At 46.5% G+C, this 16,513-nt stretch overlaps 1 protein-coding gene across 2 annotated transcripts in view; it reads left to right on the top strand.

The window, feature by feature from the left end:
- Positions 1 to 16,513, top strand: part of COL4A6 (collagen type IV alpha 6 chain) — a 759,488-nt gene that overhangs the window by 735,437 nt on the left and 7,538 nt on the right. For both annotated transcript variants that reach the window (XM_086918466.1, XM_086918467.1), the window contains exons 45-46: positions 240 to 431; positions 14,614 to 14,900. In XM_086918466.1, coding sequence (XP_086774592.1) covers positions 240 to 431; positions 14,614 to 14,900 — 479 coding nt within the window. The remainder of the gene's footprint in view (positions 1 to 239; positions 432 to 14,613; positions 14,901 to 16,513) is intronic.

Consider the following 16,513-nt stretch of genomic DNA (forward strand, 5'->3'; position numbering starts at 1 on the left):
ATGTAAATTACTTGTTTTACCTTTGAAATAGACATACACTTACAGTAAAGGTTGACATTTTAATCAAATGGTTTAAAAGCATAGGGCTGTAAAATCACTTTATTTCGTTCATTGTCAATAATCTCTTTAAAGTGAATTTGCTGAAGAAACAAAGTGTTTAATGGTAGTTATCTCAACAAACTGAAATAAAATTTGAAATCCACATTGATCCTATATGTTTTATGTAAACTCATGCTTAGGTGCTCCAGGGAAACAGGGTCCACTGGGTTTGCCTGGAATGCCTGGCCGGAGCGTCAGCGTGGGCTATACTTTAGTGAAGCACAGCCAATCGGCCCAGATCCCATTGTGTCCCCTTGGAATGGCCAAACTCTGGGAAGGATACAGTCTGCTGTATGTAGAAGGACAGGAGAAGGCTCACAACCAGGACTTGGGTAAGTTATTGAAATTACATTTGCAATATGACATTGTGTTTAGGTCAATTCTATGAAATTACATTTTTCATCTGCGCTGTTATTGAGTGTCTCCAGTGCGAATTTCCCATTGGAAACATTTTAGGTTTGGGGATACTGTCCCTTTGGTATAATTGTACCTCTACTAAGGAGGGCTAGTACTATACATAGAATAAGAACAGTTGCATTGTGTGTCTTCGAATAATTTGTGTATCATTCACTTAGTAGTTACATTTTGAAGAAAATAGGTCACCTTCTACATAGCGTAGGATGATGGGTGTCACTAATCAGTCCGAGTACACAGTATTCATAATGTTATCCCATGCTGCAATTATTACTGACTGTGCTCTTATTTAGGGGACATTCTGTTTTTATGTTGTGTAAGCTGATAATTCTGTTCAGTCTAGGATAATAGTTGAATGTAAGCAGGGTTCTCAATCAGCTTGTAAAGGAGAAGGGGATTGTAGATTGGACAATGGATAGCAGGGAATGTTAAGCATGAGACAGATTTTAGGTTGAACCAACCAGACAATTCTTATTGTGGGCTTACCAAAAACATACAGGGCTTGTAGTTCGCCAATTGCTTGCCATTGAATGTGGTATTGTCACTCTCATTTGCTAGCTACTTATTCAATGATTTTCCTTGACCCAGCTTGTCCAGGCCAACCACGATGGAGCCCTGGGCGGCTATAGCTTGCAGCAGGTGCCGGTCTCAGTTTCTACCTTCACACTTAGAAACTTTTCTGGAGCTTTTCTCCTCGAGGCCCTTCTAATCTCCCAGCCAGTCCGGATTTGGTGAGGGTTCGCTGGATTGACTTGTGACGAGGTCCTGGTCAACTCCCCTGGAGCGGACTTAGAACATTTTTCAAGATCGCTTCAGCAGGGCAATCCTGGAATCCAGGCCGGCACGCGATGGAAGGCAGGTGCTTTGGCGTTCGCGGTTGCTCCCGGTCACCTTTTCTACGTGCAGGCTTAGAAACTTTTCTGGAGCTTTTTCTTGTGGGGTCTCTCGATGCTCCTCATGTAGCCGGATCCGGTGAGGATTCGCCAGCTTCAGATTTCTTCGAGTCCCGGTCAATCTCTGGAAGTTGGAGCGAGGGAGCTTTTAGCGGGACGAACCTGGTTGGCTTGGCCGGCTCGCAGTTGAAGGCAAGGCAGCCTAACTGGCCAGGTTGAGTCTGTCCCTCTATGGAGCTTTTTTTCAAAGCTCTTCAAACTTCTTGAACTTTTTCCTGAAGTTCCTCAAGGCGTCCCAACATTTTTCAAACTCACTCCAAGGGCCTGGAAGCTCCAAGATGGTCCAGGAAAGTCGAGGACTTTAGTTCCCACAATCCACTGGTACAAACCCCTTACAAATCCACTGGTGGTTCTCCAAGGTGCAGATTAGATGGTGATGCTCCAGATGATCTATTTTAACTTGTGCTTTCAGGTATTCCACACTTTAGTTCTTTAACAGCAAAATAATGCGGTTTTCAGAGGACAGGCCTTAGAAATCTTTGCACAGCAATCTTCTCAGCTTGGCAATGTCTTGCTTCAGTAAGTTTCAAGCAGCAGATCTGGAGAGCTCTGCCCCTCTCAGATACTTATTCCAAGTTCTCTGGGTCAAGCAGGAGGTCACTTCTGACCAATGGGAGCAGGGTAACTCTTTCAAGATATGACCACATCATGTAGAGTGTGGCATTATTTTGTCCCGGAGTGCATCAAAACTTCCAAATCCATAATGGCTGATTTTACTTAGACTCCCCCCTCTGCATCTGCTCTTACCTTCCTTAATCCTGCCATATACCTAAGGTGGGATGTTCAGAGTTGTAAAGAGCCGCTTATGACCCTATTCCAAGACACCTACTATGGGAATCATAAAAAAATCTGAGACTACCGGCCAATCTCCTGGAGCAACTAATTAGGCTACACCAAAAGAACTATGCAAAAGTGAGGTGGGGCCTAAATGGTGAACAGTCCAGCCCAATACCAATAAAGAGGGAAGTCCGTCAAGGATGTGTTTTAGCTCCAACTTTGTTTTCCTTTTTTGTAAATGATATCCCCTGCTTTTTAAAAGAAATTAAATGATGATGAAATGAAATGATTACGCACTTGTATAGCGCACGACTACCCGTAGGCACCTCGGTGCTTGTACGAATACCGCCGAGGAACCCTTCCTGGCCTTTCCCTGTGAGGAGCCCACTCCTGGGCACCACCAAGGTGAAGTCAGGCATCCTCAGCGTTGTTGGGGCCGTTGTAGAGATTAAGCAAGCTATTGCCCAGAGGTGCAGAGTGGGACTCATGATTAGAATAGGCACCGAAGCGAGAATTATCAGGTCCAAGGAAATTGAGCCCGAAACCCGCCGAGGCGGGAATTGAACCCTGGTCCCGGCCAGACTACTGCATCAGGGTCTGCCGCTCTACCATTGAGCCACACTTCTCTACAAAAGACTGTAGTAATGATGCACCTAAACTGGGAGGTGAGCCTATACCTGCCCTGCTATTTGCGAACGATACTATTCTTGTATCACAAACACCAAGGGGTCTGCAATGTTTACTCAATACATTTCAAATTTATTGTAGAAACAAAGGTCTTGAGATTAATATCGACAAAACCAAGTATATGGCAATAAACCCCATAGGTCTTTTAACGAAAACATGGTTTTAAATGGGAAAAGAATAGAGGATGTACACAATTTTCTATATTTGGGTATCTCACTTGACTCAAAAATGACGTGGAAAACCCAAATTGAAAAGAGCAAGCTTTTGTTAACACAAAACACATTACCAATTTAAAAAAAACATGGTAATAGTCAGAACAAAGCGGTTTTCCCTGCGCTTGAGGTATTTCGGTTTAAAGCGCAATTTGCTGCCATATATGGGGCAGAATTGTGGGGCCCATCATGTAACAAGGTGTTTGAGGTGAACGAAAACACGTTTTTTAGGGCCTTGTTAAAGATACCTATTCGTACCCCGCTAACACCCTTGTTGATGGACCTTGACGTTAGGCGCACTGATTACCATGGAATTATTAGGCCTTTGATGTTCTGGGTTAGACTATGGATAAGACCTGAATTATCGGATTATAGGGCAGCTCTAATTGAGATAAAAGACCTAGACACCTGTAACCGTATCTCATGGTTTAATCATGTCAGTGTATGGTTGAAGAAGATCGGTCTAACACACTTCTGGAATAACCCAACTGCCTTGACCCCAACCTCTAGGAAGGTCCTAAAATCTTCCTTCTGGGGTTACGTGGAGTCAAATAGACCGAATGATAGAGTAAACGGATCATTGACTTGTGAATTCCTCCTGTTCAAAGCCAGTTCAAGTTTTGAACCCTTTCTAAATGAGGTAAATCCACCACTGGCAAAAACACTTTATTTGAAATACAGATACGGTGTACTAATGCTAAAATGTAGCATGTTAGGATGGTCTAAGAATAGAAATGAATTATGTACCTTGGTCCAGATGTAGATAAATCTGATTTACCGACTCTAGAATACTGAATTTTACCGATTCGGTATTCTAGATTCGGTAAATCAGATGTAGGTAAAAATTCAGTAATTTTTACCGAATCTGTATGATTCGGTAATTACCGAATCGGTATTTACCGATTCAGTAATTGCCATTGATTTTTATGGGCCTACAGGCCCATAGGAATCAATGTCAATTACTGAATCGGTAAATACCGATTCGGTAAAATTAACGATTTTGCAAGGGTGACAGTGTGTCACTTTGACACCCTGTTGCACCCCTGATTTTGCCTTGTGTGCCATGTGACACACATACATGCCCTTAGGGCATGTCGGTGTGCCAAATGGCACAGGTGTACATGCACAGATGTGCATGTACACTGGATTCGTTATTTAACATGTCATAGTATTACATGGTAAATAACGAATCTGTAATGGCCTGTGGCACTGTTTTCAGTGCCACCTACATCTGTATTTACCGATTCTGTAAATGTACCGATTCGGTATTTTACAGAATCAGTAAATTTACCGAATCGGTAAATATACCGATTCTGTAAATTAAGCCTACCTACATGTCAGATCCCAAATACCGGTCAGTAACGGCCGAAATCGGCCGTTACAGACCGGTAATTGGCAACCTACATCGGGCCCTAAGTCCTTTCTCTGGGTGCCTGGGCCCAAACCAAAAGCATGGCACTTCATGGTGACTCCCAAGGGCCTACGCCTATGCAAATACCTAATAACCTGTGCCTGGGATGAACTTCTGACAGAACTCCTTGCCAACCTTTGCGGTACGGATTTCAGTCCTAGTGAAACATCTCTCATGTCTCAACATTGATGCTGTTCCGACACCACCTCCTATCACAGCGTACACTACAGTTTCTCCCATTGTACGTTGGTCCTTCTCTTGCCTTGACGCTTCTTAGATAACTCTGGGCCATATGTAGGTAAATGGCATTTACCGATTCGTAAATACAGAATTTTACCGATTCGGTATTTACAAATCGGTAAATGCTATGTAGGTATTTTTACCGAAATACTTACCGAATCGGTAACATTCTGTAATTACTGAATCAGTATTTACGGATTCGGTAATTGCCATTGATTCCTATGGGCCTTGAGGCCCATAGGAACCAATGGCAATTACCGAATCGGTAAATACTGATTCGGTAAAATTACCGATTTTACAAGGGGGACAGGGTGTCACTTTGACACCCTGTTGCACCCCGGATTCCGGCTTGTATGCCATGTGACACACATACATGCCCTTAGGGCATGTATATGTGCTACATGGCGCAGGTGTACATGCACAGATGTGCATGTACACAGGAATTTGTTATTTACCATCAAATAGAATTTGATGGTAAATAACAAATTATTTAGGGCCTGTGGCACTGTTTTCAGTGCCACCTACATCCCATATTACCGAATCTGTAAATTTACCGAATCAGTAAATTTGCCACTCCTCGCCTTCGGGCCCGGCAAAGAAGCCTACTAAGCCTCAGACGGCTCGGGCTCGAGTCAGCCTATTCCCGGTGCCAATCCTATACCGACACCGAAGAAGAAGCCATCTTCCTGAACCTCGCCGACCGCTGCTCCGACACCTAAGCACACCGCGCCGAAGACTGGCTGCGGCTCATCGATGCCGAAACCGCACTCGGAGCCGAGTAAAAAAACGCCTAAAGGCCCGTTTCACATGCTTCAGAGCCGAAAAAACACCCGGAACCGAGAAAACATGTTCCGGTAAAAGACATTTCAAAAGATCACACTTCTAAACCAAAAGACCCTAGACCAGCTACCGACTCGGTGCCGAAAAAAATCTCCGGACTTCGACGCCGAAGGATCTGCCCTATACAGAAGAACCTTTTACACCAGATCCTAATCAAAAAACTCTAGTAAAGGATCCTAAGACTGGCTAACTAGCTCTTAGCTCCAAGAAGAGACCACTATAGGCGCCAGCATCTCCTCCTCCTCGAAAGAAGAGAGACATTACAACCTCTCCATTAAGGGTCCCTTCTCCACCACCTCCCCATACTGTTCCTCCTCCTACACCTCCTCCACCACATCATTCGCCTACACCATCCACTAATCCAGATGATGATGTAGGTACAGACTCTGATGACACAGGTGGGGGTGCACATGACCCAGCAGGGACCAATAGTCCCCCTCAGTCACCTAATTCAGGGGATGATTACAACACCCCTGATGTGCCTTACGTCCCACAAGACGATGTATATCCTTCCAGACCTTCCCCACCAGAGGACACTATAGGTTTTAACTTACTAGTCCAGAGAGCTGCCCAGTACCATGGGGTTGACTTGCACACCGATACTGTGGAGAAAGATTTCCTATTAGACACTCTTGGCAACACACAAAGGTCTACTGCCATTTTGCCAATGCTTAAAGGTGTCATCAAGCACGCAACAGAGATTATTAAGGCTCAGTTCCTCAACCCTCGCATTGAGAAAAAATATAAAGCTGCCCCTACAGATCCAGTTTACATTAAAGGTCCAGCACCACTAGATTCTTTAGTAGTCTCTAATGCACGTAAACGTGCTAATTCACAAACATTAGGTGAGGCCTCACCACCAGATAAAGAATCTAAGCTCCTTGACGCCTCCGGTAAACGAACAGCGTCACAGGCAGCTAACATTTGGCGCATTGCCAATACCCAAGCGTTTCGGCAAGATATGACAGGGCACATTATGATGAACTGGAGTCCATAATGCAGCATCTACCAGAAAAATATAAAAATAGGGCCAATGAACTCCTACAAGAAGGTAAAAATATTAATAATACTTCCATTCGTTGTGCCCTAGATGCTGCAGACGTAGACATGCCTTTGGCTACGTATTTCAGGTTTTAAACCTGAGGTACATAATTCAATCCTTAATCAGCCACTTGATGAGACACATTTATTTGGCCCAAATGTTGATGTGTCTGTAGAAAAAATGAAAAAAGACACCGACACAGCAAAATCTATGGGAGACTTGCAGCAGCAAGCTTCCAGACGTTCTTTTCGTCGCTCATCATATAGAGGCAACACAAGAGGCTACTCCTCCGAAAGTCCCTCCACTTCTTACAAGACCCCTAGCCAATCCACATTCACTAAAGGCTACCAGAGAGGAGGTTACAGGGGTAACAACAACAAATGCAGAGGCAAAACCAACAACTCCCGCTCTGCCGCCACCCCTACCCAATGACTTTCCTCCCCTTCCCCCCCCAACATTCCACTCCTGTGGGGGGAAGACTGCAACAATTCCTTCCTGCCTGGACCAACATGACATCAGACAGGTGGGTGCGATAAATTATTCAGTCAGGTTACTGTCTAGAAATTACATCTACCCCCCGCAAACATACCTCCCAAACAGCGTCCAATGTCACAAGAACATCTATCACTGTAAATAATTGTGTGGTGTTTTTAAACTGTCTGCCATTGGTATAATAATCATACCTCATTGTTGCTCCCCGGTCCCCCTGGTCCCCGGTCCACCGCGGCTTGCCTGTGCCGATTGTGTGGAGGGACAGGTTAGGCGCCATCTTGGGTGTCCCGGACCCCTACTGGAACGGAGTTAGCGCTCCAGCTTGGGGAGGGGCTTGGCCGTCAAATGGGGATGCCTCCCAGAACGCGCAGCGGTCGCGCGCAGCGGGCGCGCCGTCTGCGCGCCGAAGGAGCGCCAAAGGAGGGCCCGTCTGTGCACGTCCGTGCCTCGGACGGGCCCAGGGCCAGCCACTTTGCTCGGCCTCCTTTGGTGACGACCAGTTCAGCGACGCGCGACAATATTCGCGCGCTGACCTTCTGAGACTTGCCCCTCACGGTAAGGGCCAGCCTTGCACGCGTGCTGATTTAGCCGGCGTTCTGGGTAAGTGCGCTACGTGTGGATTCCATCCCCAACCCTTCCCCCTCCCACGTTTAGTCAGTATCGCCACCACTACCAACATCAGGGCGGGTCTGATCAATGCTAGATCGGCGGTTAAGCATGCGGCCGATATTTTCGAACTACTATCGGACGGCCAACTGGAGCTGCTGTTCCTCACGGAGACTTGGATGACTTGCACCTCCGCTCCTAGTGTAGAACTTGCGGTCCCCAGAGGGTTCAAGATAGTGAGAGTGGATCGCCCCCTGGGTAGAGGGGGTGAGCTAGCTGTTGTGTTCAAGGAGGGATGGAGTTTTGAATCCGAGCCTCTGACTGTGAGTCTAGGGGGTGAGGCTCTTCACTTCTCCATTAAAACTTCTCCCCACTTTACCTTAGGTGGATCTTTGATCTACAGGCCCCCGGGCCTGGCTACCCAATTCCTGGACTCCTTAGAGGAATATATAGTGCCACGGGCCTTAGGTTTTCCTAAGTTTCTTTTGGTCGGTGACCTAAATATTCACATGGATGTCCCCGATTCCTCCGAAGCTCGCAGGCTTGGGGAAATTCTTGAGCTTGCCCAGTTAGAACAATGGGTTTCTGGTCCGACGCACGCGGGTGGTCATCTACTTGACCTGGTATGCGCGAATTTCCCCATCCAGTCAGTGATTGTGGAAAAAACAACTTGGTCTGACCATGACTTGGTCAGGTTCAGTTGGGAGATGGTAGAGCCCAGCCCCCCGCCCTCTACATGCCATCCTCAAAAAATTAATCTACCCGCGTTCAGACTTGCCTTGTCTAACACTCGCCCACAATCTAAGGGGTGCTTGGACGAGGCGGTTGGTGAGTTTAATGAATGGGTACGGCAGGCGGCGACTGCCTCTACTAAGCAAACCATGCTGACTAGAGCCAGACGCTCGCCCTCCCAACCCTGGTTCTCCCCTGAATTGAGAAAGATGAAACTGGGCTGCAAAAAATTGGAGCGAACATGGAGAAGGGAGTACAGCTCTGAGGCTAAGTCCACCCTACGGCTTGCCCAAAAAGAATACTATGCAGCCATTAGGGATGCAAAGGGTAACTATTATGCTGGGCGCATTAACAAGGCCGATAACAACAGCAGAGAGATCTTTGCGATTGTTAAAAGCTTTGTGTCCCCTGTCGCGGAAGCTGTGCCCCTCCCGTCCTCTGCACAATGGTGCGAGGAGTTGTCCACTTTTTTCATTACTAAAATAGCGAAGATTCAGCAGGGCCTTTTAGAGGCACTTCCTGCAGACTGCTCCGCAGCTGGCCCCTGTTCGCCCTTTCTCTCATCCTCTGGCCACCAACTCACCACCTTCGCACAAATTGCGGAGGGTGATGTTCTACTTCTTCTCCAGTCCTTAAAATCGGGCTCTCCTGCCGACCCGTGCCCTGCCCGAGTGCTTTCGGAGGTGGCGGTAACAGTCTGCAGTGAGATCACGCAGATAGTGAACCTCTCCCTGGCTGCAGGTGCGGTTCCCCAGGTTTGGAAACAAGCCAAACTCCTGCCGCTCTTGAAGAAACCAGGACTGGACGTGTCGGTTCCTGGGAACTACCGACCCATCTCCCTTCTACCTGCTCTCACGAAAATCTGTGAGAAGGTAGTTCTTCAACAAGTGGAGAGCTTTGTCGAAACATCTAATGCCCTCCACCCTGCCCAATCGGGCTTTAGGGCTGCTTATAGCACCGAGACGGCCCTGGTGGAGATGACCGAGGCAATCCGGGAATGTCTAGACGGAGGTGGCAGAGCGGTCCTAATCTTATTGGACCTCTCTGCCGCTTTCGATACTGTCCCCTATGACCTCCTCCTCGGTCGGCTGTCTGCCATGGGCATTGGGGGAGTGGTGCTGAAATGGTTGTCCTCTTTTTTGTCTGATAGGACCCAGCAGGTCTGGATGCCCCCCCATGCCTCTGAGCCCAAGCCTCTACTTACAGGGGTCCCGCAGGGGTCCACTCTTAGCCCCCTACTGTTCAATGTGTATATTACACCCCTGGTTTATCTAGCTGAACAGTTTGGGGCTAAAATCTTGGGGTATGCTGATGATACTCAATTGTCGTTCACCTGGCCTGACGACAATCTGGACACGTCTACAGTTCACTTGTGTCTGTCCTCGGTATTTCGCTGGCTAACACAGGCCCAGCTGAAGTGCAATGAGGACAAGTCCGAAGTGCTTTTTTATGGCTCCTTTCCTCCCTCATTTATGAGCACACTTTGGCCTTCTAATATTCCCTGCCCAAAAGAGATGGGGAGACCAGCCAAAAATCTGGGCATTTGGTTTACGGAGGATCTCAGATTTGAGCATCATATTAAAAAACTTACAGGCACTTGTTTTGCCACTCTGAAAATGCTCCGTAAATTTTTCCCCCTACTCCCTAGGGAGGCCAGAGAGTCGGTTGCCAGGGCGCTCATACTGGCTCGCCTCGACTACGCGAATGCACTGTTCAGTGGCATTCCGGCATACCTGGTCAAACGCCTCCAAATTATTCAGAATGCGGCTGTACGTCTACTATTTAACATCCCCAGATGGAAGAGCGTCCGCGCTGAGCTGCGCTCGCTTCACTGGCTTCCTGTAGCACAACGCATTTTGTTTAAATCTTTGGTGTTGGCGTTTCGTGCAATTCATGACCAAGGCCCCTCGTACTTGAGAAAGAGATTCATAAGGTACATCCCGGCACGCGCCCTGAGATCCGCCTCTTTGTTTAAACTGTCCCTTCCCCGTTTTAAACGTGCCAGACTGGGCGGCCAGTCGCTGTCTGTTGTGGTGGCTCGGGCCTGGAATGCACTCCCTCTCCATCTGAGCTCCACGCCGACAGTGGCTGCTTTTAAAAAGCACCTGAAAACTCACCTATTCAAGAGTGCAGCCTAGGAGGATCCCTCGATGTTTTGTTCTTTGCCTGTTTGTTTTCCCCGCGCCAGGATACTCTCCAGTAACAGAGCGCGTTACAAAATGGTTTATACTATACTATACTACTATACTGTTAAAGCAAGAAGTAATATCTCTGCTAGAAAAAAGAGCAATAGAACCAGTTCATCTGCACCAACAAAACAAAGGGGTTTACTCTCTATATTTTCTAATCCCAAAGAAGGACGGCTCTCTAAGGCCTATTCTGGACCTCAGACTGCTAAACATATACATACAGTCAGACCATTTTCACATGGTCACACTCCAACAAGTCCTTCTTCTCCTGTTACAAAACGACTTCCTTGCTACTCTAGATCTCAAGGACGCATACTTTCACATTCCCATTCACAAGACTCACAGGAAGTATCTCAGATCTATAATAGACTGGCAGCACTATCAATTCAAAGTACTCCCATTCGGAGTCATAACAGCACCAAGAGTATTCACCAAGTGCCTAGCAGTAGTGGCAGCACATTTACGAAGACAGCACATCGATGTCTTCCCGTACCGTGACGACTGGCTCATAAAAGCCAGCTCATACAACCAGTGTGTGGAACACACTCATGCCATTATCCAACTGCTCAACAACTTGGGGTTCACAATAAACCACACCAAGTCTCATCTGCAACCATCCAAAGTACAACAGTACCTCGGTGCCGCAATAAACACCTCAACAGCGCTAGCTCACTCCAGTAAGGATAGCCAGCATGCAAACTCTTCACACAAAGTTTCAGCCACAACAATCCCTTCCAGCACGAGTGTCCATGCAACTCATAGGGATGATGGCCTCTTGCATTTTCATAGTGCCCCATGCAAGACTTCAAATGTATCCTCTACAAGAGTGCCTATCACGTCAATGGAACCAGGCTCAAGGTCAATTAACAGACCTAGTGTTGGTAGACGGTCGGACTCATCGCTCTCTGCAGTGGTGGAACACCAAAAACCTTTCCAAGGGAGGACCGTTCCTAGAGCCAGTTCCTCAGATAATCTTGACAGCGGACGCCCACCTACTGCAACACACCATCCAAGGCAGGTGGACACTGCAACAAAAGTTACTCCAGATCAATCATCTGGAGTTACTAGCTATATTCCTAGCACTAAAAGCTTTCCAAAAGGAAGTATCAAACAAAGCTGTGTTAGTCCGCACGGACAACATGACAGCCATGTATTACATACAGAAATAGGGTGGAACACACGCCTGCAACTCTCTCAACTAGCACAGGACATATGGCGGTGGGCTATACCTCAAAGCATATTCCTTCTAGCCTAGCATGTTCCGGGAGTACAAAATACCATAGCGGATCTGTTAAGTCGTCAGACACAACAGACCCACAAGTGGGAACTTCATGTGCAAGTTCTTCAACCATTCTTTCAGATGTGGGGACAACCTCAGATAGACCTCTTTGCCACCCACAAAAACGCCAAATGCCCAAGCTTCGCCGCCAGATATCCATACCCACTGTCCAAAGGCAATGCGATATGGATGAATTGGTCAAACAAATTTGCATACGCTTTTCCACCTCTGCCACTCATGCCACTAGTAGTACGCAAACTACAGGAGCATTCTCTGAATCTCATCCTAGCTGCTCCAATATAGGCCAGACAGCCATGGTACACCACACTGCTACAACTGTCTGTAGTACCGCACCAAAAATTGTACCTGTCTCCACACCTTTTAACACAGAACCGTGGAGAGATCAGGCACCCGGACCCAGATCAGCTCAACTTTGCGATCTGGCTCCTGAATTCCTAGAATTTGGATATCTTAACCTTCCTCCAGACTGCATGAATGTCATAAAAGAAGTTAGACGTCCAACTACTAAAGCATGTTATACAGTTAAGTGGAAACACTTTGTAATATATTGTCACAACAACAATATTAATCCCCTAGACGTTTCTATTCAACACATCATAGGCTACTTACTGCATCTCCAAAGATGTACCTTAGCCTACACGTCTATTAGACTGCATCTTGCTGCAATAGCAGCATGTCTGCAAAACCGACCGCATCTATATGCCTACTATTAAAGCCTTTATGGAAGGCCTTAAGAGAATAATTCCTCCCAGGGTACCACGTTCACCTGTGTGGAATTTAAACATTGTTCTCACACGGCTAATGGGACCTCCCTTCGAACCCTTACACAAATGTGAACTACAATTTTTAACATGGAAGGTTGCGTTCCTAGTAGCTATTACTTATCTGGGGAGAGTTAGTGAACTACAAGCACTAACCATTCAAGAACCCTTCTTGCAAATGCATCATAATAAGGTCGTTCTACGTACTAATCCAAAATTCCTGCCCAAAGTCATTTCTCCCTTCCACCTCAATCAATCTGTGGAACTGCCCGTTTTCTTCTCGCAGCCAAAGACAGTAGCAGAAAGAGCTCTTCATACTCTAGATATCAAAAGGGCATTGCTATACTACATCGAGAGGACACAACCCTTTTGTAAGACAAAACAACTTTTTGTGTCTTTCTCACCACCACACAAGGGTAATCCCATTTCAAAATCAGGGATAGCTAGATGGATTGTCAAATGCATACAGATTTGTTACCACAAAGCTAAACGAACGTTATCTGTTCCTTCTAAAGCCCACTCTACAAGGGAGATAGGGGCTTCAATGGCATTTTTAGGGAACATTCCCCTAGATGGCATCTGCAGAGCAGCTACATAGTCTACACCGCACACATTCACAAAACAATATTGTGTAGATGTGCAAACCAAACAAAAAGCTAATGTGGGCCATGCTGTTCTCAAAACATTATTTCAAACTACTGCAACAGACAGGGGTGGTCGCCGCTAACAGTGGGTACTGCTATACAATCTGTGCACAGTGTGTAATCTGCAGCTCATATGCCTCGAACGGAAAATGCTACTTACCAGTATGCATCTGTGCTTAGCATGTAGAGCTGCAGAGTTGCACACACCCACCGCCTCCCCGGCTACCCTTGTCTGTTCCAGTATTATCTTAATTAGATACAGATTACATGGGCAACCTTCCTTTTCTTGCAAAGCTCCATCATTTCCTAATGGCGAAAAACAATCTGAGGATGGAGCCGATGCCCATACGCAATGTGGTCCAAAGGAGGGGTCACCTATCTCGTGACATTCATAGAACTTTTCAGGACAACAACAAATCCAGGCCCAACACTAATGTAAATTGTAAATTGATACTTGTATAGCGCACTACTCACCCGCAAGGGTCTCAAGGCGCTTGTACGAATACCGCTGTGGAACCCATCCTGGCTTTCCCTGTGAGGCGTCCACTCCTGGGCACCCCCAAGGTGGAGGCCAGGCATCCTTAGCGTTGTGGGGGCCATTGTGGAGATTAAGCAAGCTATTGCCCAGAGTTGCAGAGTGGGACTCCATGATTGGAATAGGCACCGAGGCGAGAATTATCAGGTCCGTGGAATTTTGAGCCCAAGACCCGCCGAGGCGGGGAATTGAACCCTGGTCCCGGGCTAGACCTCTGCATCAGGGTCTGCCGCTCTAATCATTGAGCCACGCTTCAAAACTAGGTGGCGATCTATGCACAGTGTGTAACTCTGCAGCTCTACATGCTCTACATGCCAAGAACAGATGCATACTGGTAAGTAGCATTTTCCTTATGTGTCAAGCTTTCTTCTGGTATTAAACACATCCCTACTGTAAATAATTTTGTATCTTTACTCTTACATTTCTTAAGTTTATCTGCGTCTTTTCATGTTGTGTCGACCAAAGCTGAACATAGTATTTAAATAATGTTCTTATATGCATAGTCAGTTGTAAGTAAGAGCATAAAGCATGCTCAGACGTCTTCCGTCATATCCTATCATGACCTGTGGCTTTTAAATAAATTATGTCTTCAGTCTGGGATTTGATAGTTCATTAATTGTCTTAGAGTGAGAAAATCGATAAAATGTGCTTTAATGTGGCATTTCACCTTTTCTTGCAGGACTTGCCGGGTCATGCTTGCCGCGTTTCAGCACCATGCCATTCATTTATTGTAACATTAATGAAGTGTGCTACTTTGCCAGTAGAAATGATAAGTCCTATTGGCTCTCCACCTCTGCTCCTATTCCCATGATGCCCGTCAGCAGCACTCAGATTTCAGAGTACATTAGTCGCTGCTCTGTATGTGAGGTTCCATCGCAGGCAGTGGCTGTACACAGCCAGGACACAACAATTCCCAAGTGCCCAGAAGGCTGGCGCAGTCTGTGGATTGGATATTCTTTCCTTATGGTAAGTCAGCTGGGTGACTTTTATGTGTCCAACTCTGTCACTTCACCTTTCCATGTTGCCTAATTCTTGCCTATGAAAGGGATGCATTGACACTGAGGTTGTTGAAAGTAGACGATCATCATCTGTGTGAGTAAATATAGATTCACTTACTTTGCCAGTCATCTGCATTCTGGATCAACTGTTCAATGTCTCCGGCAGCTCACGTACGCGTCTTCTGTTCGAGTATGAAGGCTCTTCTCCTAGAATTACAGTATCTTATTTGGGTTTTAGTTACAAGCAGATCTCTTTTTTCCTTTGTTTCAGAGGTGTTGTTGTTTTGGCACCACGGCTGTTATATATACCCAGTTGTTTTTAGGTTGAGCCTAGCAGCTGCGCGCATGTGCTGCTCGCTCTGCAAGGCATGCTGTAGTCGAGTATGCTTTAGGAAGCCTCGCTTACTCACCTCCCATATTTATCATTGGCTGGTATCATTGTCCTTGGTAAGCGCTGGCTTCCGATTCATTATGAGGCTTCTAAGTCCCGCCTTGGCACCGTCCTGTCTCCATTTGTTGCCGGCCATAAGGACTGGACCTTTTACTTTGCTCGTAACACGGCATGCTTTATCTAGTGGGTGAGCACTATTTAGTTTATTGACATTGGCGGCTGCTTTTTTTTGTTGTTGTTGTATGTTCATGCTGAGCGCTGCGCCCGCTTCAGGGACACGCGCTCCGTTTATTTATACTTTAATTTGGAGCGCGGCGCCCGCTTAAGGGATACTGTGCTCTTTCTTTTTTACAATGCCAGAGGTTAAAAACTTGCAATTGCGACACCTATAGCATTGTAAATGCTTGTTCGTTTCTTCGCCTCAGTTGGTCTCCGGGGAAGCTTTGTCAGTGCAGGTGAGCGGGCGGGGCACCTCTCTCACATCAGCACACTACCAAGGGACATATTTCTGATGACTGTTATTGTTACTCCCCTGTCTTTACAATACTTTGTTAATCATTTAACCACTTTATTCACGCTTCTCTCACTCGAGTGCCAACACACAAGACACATTTTTGGTCATAAAATTGAATCCAAAAACCACGCCCAACCTGCAGAGAGTAGTGCTGCTTCAAATGACAAGTTGTACGTTCACTCATTGTTATCCAGCAGAAATGCATGCTTGCATTATCGACCTTGGAAGGAGAAAAGAGTGAGGTCAGCCCCATGGGGATCCCAACCGATGACCTCTGGTGTGCAGGGGTTGACAGCTGGAGAATTACCCACTGAGCCCTCTCACCGGAAGAGCTAGATTCTGTCACTGACAGTGTGGGCCTGCACATTTCTTTCTGTGCGCGTTTTTAGGTGTGTTCTGTATGGACTGTGGCTCAGGTCGTTACGCTTCTTAGCGTGGATCTGTGTTATTATCCAAATACAACATTTGTATTGTTGTTTGTGTATGTCTGTCTGACAGTAGGTGCGAGTTTCCCAGAGGGTCTGAAATTTATGCAAATGTGTGTGGATCCAAGATAGTGTGATGAGGTGCCTGGATGTATGTATGTCCGTGTGGGTTTGTCTGGGTGTTTCTTTGAGTGCCTCAGCGTATATGTGTTGAGCGTGTACTAGTGGGTTGGATGAGTCTGTGTGTCTGA

This window comes from Lissotriton vulgaris, chromosome 4_1 (genome assembly GCF_964263255.1).
Source record: "Lissotriton vulgaris chromosome 4_1, aLisVul1.2, whole genome shotgun sequence".
Taxonomy (NCBI): domain Eukaryota; kingdom Metazoa; phylum Chordata; class Amphibia; order Caudata; family Salamandridae; genus Lissotriton; species Lissotriton vulgaris.